Consider the following 8,559-nt stretch of genomic DNA (forward strand, 5'->3'; position numbering starts at 1 on the left):
ACCACCACACAAATACACTCTAAGGCGTTTAAGACGTAGTCTGCGCCGACCCACAAGTGCTGTCTTAAACCTTGTACGTCTTTAAGTAGCTTAGCGAGGGGCTTTGTTCGAGTTGCTCAAATTGAAAAGTGAGGACGTGAGCAAGCTGTGTGCTTAGAGAAGTGCTGGTAGGAGAGAGTTTAAGTACAGTAGTGAAAAGTCATGGTTGGTTGTGAGAGGTACATAATGATAAAGAGGTTTTTCTCATAAATTATGTCGGATGATTCCTTAAGCAAATAAATTATTAATAACATCCAGGTAATCGAAGAAATAAATAATTTTATGATTTCATAAGAAATAATTGAAAAGACCATGCCATAATCGGGAGCCCTGGTTAGGTTTGCGCGCTCAAAATCATTTTTTTGGTGCGCTTGGTGCACTGGTGAATCACAAGATTTCTCGTATCGACCGTTTACCGCAAGTGCAGATATGGGTCACTGTGGTTATCGAAGTAACCGGTATGCACGCGCAAAGTTGACCGTGTACTATTGATACCAGCTTCCATGTCCAGATTTGCTTGACATTGTCTGTATGCATTTGTTAGTGGGCCGTAAAAAAGAGGTTTCAGTGTGCCGAATGTAGCTCGGAGATCGACTGTGGGCTATCTTGAGCGGGAAAAAACAACATGAATATTTGCCTCACACCTTCACGTTTGTTCAGGCATGTTAACTCTTTCAGTCTGAATACAACAGATACATTGCACTACAGGTAGTAAACGACGAGTACCAGGACCAATACCCCAGGTTGAGCATGGCAAGAGGTTTATCCCATGAATACATTTGCTGCAAAACATATTATATAGCAAAAAAAGTCATGTATACAGTTACCAATTACTCCTCTACGTCCATGGTGGTGTCTGCCTCGTCGTCGCCCTTCTCGGCCTCCATCTTCTCAATATCCTCCTTGGTGATCAGACCACTTTTAAGCAGCTTGGACTTTTCGGCCTCAACGAAGATGCGGTGGCGCTTGGCGTCCTTCTGCTGTTTCTTCTTGGATGGCCGGTGTTTGCGTAGCACTGTACGCTTACCCTTCTGCAGCACTGCCACCTTCTTCTGATTACGAACTTCGGCGCGCTTCTTGCTGAGAAGCTTCACCTTCTTCTTGTTCATGGTCTGCACTGCCTGGCCGTTGGCGCCCATTGTTGCTAGATGTCCCCTGTTGCGTGCTGCGCTGTTGCTTGCTTTGGAGAATGCAGTTCGCAGTCAAAGTTGAATCGATTGGCCACCACGAAAATGGTACAAAAGTGGTACGCTAGCACAGAAGTACTGTAGTACTCCAAAAGAAGTACGGTACTCTCTCTGGATTAAGTGTACAGACGTTGCTATTAATAAGCAACTTGCTTGCCATGAGCTTCACCTTTACAAGATAGCAAGAAGAACACTACCCGTGCATATCAATTCGGCAATTTTCTTAACTCGCAAGAGCTGCCACACAGCGACATAACGAATAGCTTCTTGAAGGTCGCATTGAAATTGCTCTAAAGATCAACACCTCTCTTGACATAAGATAACTATCTCGACCACCGCACTTCCGCTGCTGTAGATCTTCCGTGCAGAGGCTTTGCCCTGAGTGCTCACTAGCAAAAGCGAATCCGATGGCCCCACGAGACTAAGAACCTGTCAAACTGCATGGACGGTCTACTTCTTCGAGCGCTTGCCTGCTCCCTTCTTGGGGATGGACTTGCCCCGCCGCTTCATCTGGTCAAGCTTGCCTAAGCGCTCCTCGTTCAGAATCTCAAAGTTGGGGTCGTCACCGCCGAGACGTAGCTGCAGCGGCTTGTTGAACCACGAGGCCACCTTGTCACCCTTAAGCTGCTTGCTGATAACCTTGTTGCCCGACGGGATGTTGCGCTGCGGTAGACGCTGGAAAATCTTGCGACTCAGCTCCGCAATCTGCTGGGGAGACGCCATCGTGCTCGTAAAGGACTCGTCACTTATCCGCTCCTCCGCAGCCGCTCGTCCAACACCAATGCAACCTCTGTGATTGGACACTGCTCAAATTACAGATGTAGTCTACTTTCATTTGTATTGACACAAACTAACTCAAAACTCAATACATCCACGAAGTCAAACAGATATGGTAAAATACGCATTGTTCGACAAGCATAGCCCTGATGACGTTCCGCTGGCAATCAAAGCTGAGACCTCATTACATCAGACGCTTCGTCTTCACCCCAACGTTCTCCTCCATTGCTACGATGTGCCACAGCTGCACGTGCAAGATCGGCCCTTCACTGCTGGCGTCGGACCTATCGTGCCTCAAGGACGAGTCTCTGAAAGTCGTGGCTGCTGGAGCAGACTACCTCCACCTGGATGTGATGGACGGCCACTTCGTGCCGAATATCTCGTGGGGCCCACCCGTGATCAAGTCCCTACGCCCACACACGAAGGCTTTCTTTGACTGCCACATGATGGTGTTCAAGCCTGAGCAGTGGGTGCCGGACATCGCGGCGGCGGGAGGCGACCAGTTCACTTTCCACCTGGAGGCGACGCAGGACCCGCTGGCCCTCATCAAGCAGATCCGCGACGCCGGCATGAAGGTGGGTCTGGCCATCAAGCCAGGCACTAGCGCCGAGGCTGCATTTCCGTACGTGGATCTTGTGGATATGGTGCTTGTCATGACTGTGGAGCCGGGCTTCGGTGGCCAGAGCTTCATGACGGACATGATGACGAAAGTGAAGATTATCCGTGCCAAGTACCCGGCCCTGGACATCGAGGTGGATGGTGGTCTGGGACCCTCCACTATTGATGCGGCGGCGAAGGCTGGTGCTAATATGATTGTCGCTGGAAGCTCAGTGTTTAAGGCGGAAGACCTCACGGCAGTCATTTTGCAGATGCGACACAGTGTAGAGAAGTACGGCAACGGCAAGAGCGACGACCAGCTGACCAAGCTGTAGAAAGCTACAAATAACGCAGCCACGTTTTGCAGATCCTCCATGCGCTGTCGCTAACAACCAAATCAATCCAAATGCTATTAGATGATGATGCAAAAAAGTGTATACTAAAGAAGATTCAAGACTACTCCGCAAGATGCTGCTCCAACTGGTAATACGCTCCATCGATTAAGCGCCTCACCCCCTATTTACATATCCTCATCTTCGGTGTCGTCGTCACCAGTGGTGGCAGCGTCCTCAGCTGCAAGCCGCTGGTACTTGTCCTTGGACCAGACGCTCAACACCACAAGCTTGAACTCAGCCATCTTTCGGTCGAAGTGCACTAGCAGCTTAGCCTGTTCGGGGGTCAGTGTCTGCCCAGTCTTGCAAATCGTGTAGTTCTGGTTGAGCACAACGACACCGTTCTTGAGGTCAATAGGCAGTCCCAGACCGCGAAGCGACTCGAGCATGCTACCAATAAACTGTGGCAGCGGACCCTCGGGGATTGTGACCGTCTCAGTGGCAACAAAGCCCGACCGCGGGTGGTCACTGACCGAGAGCTTGGCGAAGTAGTCCACGACCTCATCGTGCGGTTTACTGGTGAACAGCAGACCCGTGTTACCGCTGACGTCTTTGGAGAGGCGGTAGAGGTTCTCGGCATATTCCTCTTCCTTTGAGCGTCCCAGTGCGAGCTTCATGACCTTGTTCTTGCCCAGGAAGAAGCGGCTGTCCTTGAAGTCCATGCGCACCTCTTTAAAGTGGTTCGTACGCATGTTCTGGAAACTGAAAACGTAGGCTGAATCATACGTATCCACCGCATTGCGGATAACGTCCACCACGTTCTGCTTGAGCTCGTTGCCCTTCTTGTTGGCCTGCGTCAGCGGCTTTGTACGTTGTCTCCTGGACTTGGGCATAGCGACGACTTCCTACACGAACGCTTGACTTGTGTCAACAAAGGTGCGTTGGTTGATGCGCGTCCACCAACCAAAAAGGCAACGCTTTGCATCACTTCTTTTTCATCCAATTAAACGTAAAGAATTCAATTGAGGGAACATGAATCGCTTAAATTCCATTTTACGGACATTTGATTGGCTAAAATCATGTTTCACTTACCTCAGCCAGTCGTCCGTCCAGGGGGAAATCCATATTATCGCCTGGAGCACCTTACACCATGGCTTGGGGTCTCGACACGACGCCGACGCCGGCACGGACGCCCGCCGCTGCTGCACCTGCCACTTCCGATGCCTCTTCTTCCACTGTGGCGGCTTTGGGACCGGCTCCCGAGTCCACTGAGGCCATTGACATCTTCGAAGGTGTGACTCCCGTTACGAGTGTTGCGCTGGAGGGCGTGGCGCTACTGCAGATCATTAAGCACTGTCACGAAAGCCTTCCCGGCGGCGTGGCTGGATCACTTTTAGGTGTGGACAATGAACAGGTGCTGGAGGTGACCAACAGCTTCCCGTCGCCTCCCAGCAGTGAGCGTAAGAAGGGTGCGGACGAGTATCAGCTGGACATGATGAAGAGTCTGCGTGAAGTGGGTATGGATAACAATAAGGTGGGATGGTACCAGTCCGTGGCTATGGGCACTTTCTGCACGGCCTCTTTCATCGAGCACCAGTTCCAATACCAAAGGTCGCTGGGTCCGAACGCCATTTGCCTCATCTACGACTCTGCCGAGACTTCCAAGGGATCGCTCAGTCTGCGTGCTGTGCGTCTCACCAAGGCCTTCATGGACACATACAAGACCAATTCATTCACTAAGGAGATCTTCGCTAAGGCTGACATCCGCTCGGCCACTGTGGTGGAGGAAATCCCCATTGAGATTCGAAACTCCGACATCATCACGTGCTGGTTGCAACAGACGGCGCACGCTAAAGATAGCGCCACGGCCAGCAGCTTTGAGCGTCTGGACTTAGCTACCAACGCCTACCTGGAGAGCAGCCTGAAGAACATGACGTTGTGGGCCGATGAACTCGCACAGGAGCACTACAAATTTCAAGGCTACGAGCGCGCATTATCTAAGCAGCGCGCCGCCTACCAGCAGTGGCAGAATAGACAGCGGGAGGAGAACAAGGTACGTCGCGAGAACGGCGAGGAGCTTGTGCCTGAAGAAGACCCCACCTTTTTCAAGTCGGTGAACCAGCCTTCGCGTCTTGAGTCGCTCCTCATTACCAAGCAGATGAGCACGTACTGTGAGCACATCAACCGCTACGCCGGAAAGTCCTTCCAGAAGCTCTTCCTGGCTGCCAAGATTCACCAGAACGAGTAAAACAGACAGGCAGATCGTGGGCGTGGTGTCTAATTTTTGCGGATCTAACCGGCAGCAGGAATCTCCAGAGTCAGGGCGACGGTGTTTGGTATTAAGGTCACAGGTTCTTGGGTAGCAGTTTGGCAGTAACATGTCGACAAGGGCTAGATAGAACAAAGGTGGATGGAATGTGGTGCTTCCCCCCCACTTTGAGGATTGAGTCCCTTCCGTTCGCTCGTTCATTAAAGGAGAAATCCGTTCATATGCTATATCTTTCTATACCAAGTTGTTGTTTTACCTGTAGAGATGATGGAGTTGCGGGTTCGCTTTGATCTCAGCGATCTCGGCATCCATTTGAGTGGCACGGCGCACCAGTCGCTCCTTGACTGACAGCAGATTATCTGGAACGAATTTGATCGTCAACGACTGCAAGAACGAGTGCCACGTGTTGGAATCATCCATGATATCTGCTCGATGAACAGTTCCATCGTCGGAGTTACCAATATGCAACATGGAGCCAAAAGGCTCGCTGTGTTGCACTTGTTCACGATGTTCTGGATTATTTACCGGAGCTAGCAGCGCAGTGTCCCCATTGCGGATAAACTCGAACAAAGCACAGAGTTGATTCATAGTCTCCATGCGATTATTACCGGCCATTCTCGTGTCGTGTTGGTTGCTGCTCTTTTGTTCGTGCATACCCAGATCTAAGCGCGAGAGAACCCATTTGACTCTATGCAAGAGCATTTGGTCTTCTTGTGTTCCAGCTCCCTTTGAAGCATTCTGCACCTCCAGTTCCGTTCGATCCAGCTCAATCTTCGATAAAAGTTCGCGTCTCTTGTTAGCGTGCAGTGTGATGACGTCTTTAAGGTCTTTCGAGAGCAGCGGGTTGTCTCTGTACATGGTCTCGATGCGCTCCACTGTGCCAGGATGGACAATTCTTACTGCTTCAAGCATACCCTGCACACGAGCGATACTCTGTTCAGCCTGGTGAATACCGAAACGTGTAGCTTGTGTAGTCTCGTGTAATTGAGCAAGTTCTTGCTGCTTCTCCTTGAGTTTGTCTTCTAGCTGCACGATTGACGCTTGCAATGCTGCTATATTATCTCGATATAGCGCTGCATTGGCTTCCAGCCCGATACACATACGCTTCTGGTCCTCAAGACTGCGTAATAAATGAACTTTGGAATGCAAGCCTTCGATGTGGCCGAACAACACTTGATGCTTCCACAACCTAAAGAAATTGTACTTGATATGACGTCGTTGGCGACGCTCGTAAGCAACACAAATGCTCTCCTTTGCCGCCCGTGCAGCGCGTCTGCGAGCCATGAAAACATACCATCGTCGAAACGGAATCGTATATATACGCCGTGAGTACGCGTGCCATTCCTCCACAGTATTTTCCCGTAAAGCGTGTTGATATTGAGCTCGAACGCGCCAGCGTTTCATGAGCCAGTTCAGCGTTTCCTCCGTGCTTCCCTCAAACAGCCGTCGTACACGACGGATAAGCTGGCAATGCTTAAACCAGGCACGTAGATGCTTGAGCATGTGTGTTCGTCGGTAGTGAGCATCGATCTTGCGAAGGTTAAAGTGCTGATCGTATCGTTCAAGAGTGCGTTGTTCAACTGCGCTTGCGATGGCTTTGTCAATTTGAGTTGCTCGAAAAATCTTCACCCATTCGTCCATGACGCGTTTGAGGGCTTTCCGATGATCGTGGGCTATCGCAACATCCATATTCCTCTTCAAAGGGACGAATACTATGCCCTTCATCAGGTGGAAGTAGCGTTTGAGTACGTGCATTGGGTGTCGAGTACGAATTCGACGGATGTTGTCTTTGAGGAACTCTTCATGGACCATTTCCTGGGTGATGAGATCGAATCGTTCCATCGCTTCTAGGCGTTGTCTTGCGGCGTAGTGGCGTGCTCTGGCATCAGCTGAAGCTCTCTTTCGACTTCGTGGGCCTAAAGCTGCCGATTTCCATGGTAGGAATACGTATTTCAACAAATTGCATTGTCTCTCTCGGAAACGACGCTCCGTTTCTTCGAGCCTTGCCATCTTCACCGGCAAGTTCATGAGTACGACATCGCGTATTTCAGCCAGCACACGACGCAAGAAAAACCGAGTTCGCTCTTCTTGCATGATGTTAATCTGTTTGTTAACAAACTCTTCGCGTGCTGCGAATTCCTCCATGTATGTGAGAAAGAGGATGCTCTTTCGAGAGCGCCATCCTCCAAGAGCAGCCTGCAATTTCTGGTATCTACGACGGACTACAAAGCCTCGACACGTCATCGATATCTTCGTAGCCGCTAGATGGCGTTGCTTATCGCCTGAGGCTACTTCGTGGAACACCTTGTCCAGACGTCGCACTGTCGAGCGAATATCACGCACACTGTAGCTTACTTGAGCACTAGCCTTCGGGTTCACCGACGTCGTTCGCCGTATATGATCATTGTTTCCTCCAACAACTTTGTGTGCGTTAGAGACTTCCTCTATACTATTCTGCAAGAATTTTTCAATCCCTAACTGATGAACATTGCGTTTATCGTTCGAAGATCTGGCTGTCCACTTTTCCGTTCCAAAGCTTGGAGTTGCAGCCAAGTTCGCGGCTACACGATGCAATCGCTGGTCGAGAATTGCGATCTCACTCGACATTTGCTGCATAAACTTCATCGACATGGGTGGTGCTCCTGCTAACCCTGCCGTACCAGCGGAAGATTTCGACTCACTTCCAGCCGGAGCTGTCGACACATGGGCTCCAGCACGATTGCTATCTGATAGATCTGTTGGGGTGTGAGATTATTGGAGAAAACGCAGCAGTATCAGCAGACCAAGCTCGCAATCGATTCATAGCGGCAATGCAGAAAGCTACGCACGCATTGCACTTGCAGTCCCTCGAGGGGCCGTCGATGTCTGAGAACGCCGAGTCGAGCCGTAAGAGGGCAGCGCCGCTGAGAAGCGTGTAGAGGATGTGACACTGTCCCCATTGGCCAAACGGTTAAGCAGAACTTCCTCCACCGACTGCTGTCCCGGCGCTAAACGAGAAGCCTTCCGCACCATTTTGAGCTACTTTTCAGAAGACGGACATTAAGTTTGTTTAGAAATCCAATCAGAAAGCTTTATTGCTGTTTTTAAAAACTAAAAAAAGCAAAATCGTTTCTTTTTGTTTTAAACTTTTGTTTTTCTTAGCAAATAGAAACGCCTTATTTTTGTAAGAAAAATTGAAAATGCATAAAACAGATTTTTTAAGTTTAAATGATTTTAAAATAAATTGAAGTTGAAAAGAATTATTCTTTCGCTCTTAAACCTAAAAGAGAAAGCTTTAGCAGCAATGATTGTGAATAATTGCTTTTTTTGAGCTGGTCATTTCACTTCAAGTTTCTTCATGGCCCGACCCCAAGGCAGA

The 8,559-nt window shown here is 49.8% G+C and overlaps 6 protein-coding genes across 6 annotated transcripts; 2 read left to right on the top strand and 4 right to left on the bottom strand.

Moving 5' to 3' along the window:
• Window positions 1–823: 823 nt before the first annotated feature.
• On the bottom strand, window positions 824–1,216 carry PITG_20685 (uncharacterized protein; the record flags this gene model as incomplete). Its single annotated transcript, XM_002895343.1, has 1 exon — window positions 824–1,216. The coding sequence occupies one exon, from the start codon at window positions 1,176–1,178 to the stop codon at window positions 870–872; it is 309 nt and encodes a 102-aa protein (XP_002895389.1).
• Window positions 1,217–1,676: 460 nt separating this feature from the next.
• On the bottom strand, window positions 1,677–1,949 carry PITG_20686 (uncharacterized protein; the record flags this gene model as incomplete). The annotated part of the gene is made up of 1 exon (XM_002895344.1): window positions 1,677–1,949. The coding sequence occupies one exon, from the start codon at window positions 1,947–1,949 to the stop codon at window positions 1,677–1,679; it is 273 nt and encodes a 90-aa protein (XP_002895390.1).
• A 233-nt stretch (window positions 1,950–2,182) lies between these two features.
• On the top strand, window positions 2,183–2,935 carry PITG_20687 (ribulose-phosphate 3-epimerase; the record flags this gene model as incomplete). Its single annotated transcript, XM_002895345.1, has 1 exon — window positions 2,183–2,935. One exon carries the CDS (start codon window positions 2,237–2,239, stop codon window positions 2,933–2,935), a length of 699 nt encoding a protein of 232 aa, XP_002895391.1.
• Window positions 2,936–3,120: 185 nt separating this feature from the next.
• PITG_20688 (mRNA turnover protein 4) lies at window positions 3,121–3,849 on the bottom strand (the record flags this gene model as incomplete). Its single annotated transcript, XM_002895346.1, has 1 exon — window positions 3,121–3,849. One exon carries the CDS (start codon window positions 3,823–3,825, stop codon window positions 3,121–3,123), a length of 705 nt encoding a protein of 234 aa, XP_002895392.1.
• A 233-nt stretch (window positions 3,850–4,082) lies between these two features.
• PITG_20689 (eukaryotic translation initiation factor 3 subunit H, putative) lies at window positions 4,083–5,365 on the top strand (the record flags this gene model as incomplete). Its single annotated transcript, XM_002895347.1, has 1 exon — window positions 4,083–5,365. One exon carries the CDS (start codon window positions 4,083–4,085, stop codon window positions 5,178–5,180), a length of 1,098 nt encoding a protein of 365 aa, XP_002895393.1.
• An 88-nt stretch (window positions 5,366–5,453) lies between these two features.
• On the bottom strand, window positions 5,454–7,832 carry PITG_20690 (uncharacterized protein; the record flags this gene model as incomplete). The annotated part of the gene is made up of 3 exons (XM_002895348.1): window positions 5,454–7,568; window positions 7,641–7,679; window positions 7,767–7,832. The coding sequence occupies 3 exons, from the start codon at window positions 7,830–7,832 to the stop codon at window positions 5,454–5,456; spliced, it is 2,220 nt and encodes a 739-aa protein (XP_002895394.1).
• Window positions 7,833–8,559: the final 727 nt, after the last annotated feature.

Source organism: Phytophthora infestans, genomic scaffold (assembly GCF_000142945.1).
Source record: "Phytophthora infestans T30-4 supercont1.193 genomic scaffold, whole genome shotgun sequence".
Lineage (NCBI taxonomy): Eukaryota > Oomycota > Peronosporomycetes > Peronosporales > Peronosporaceae > Phytophthora > Phytophthora infestans.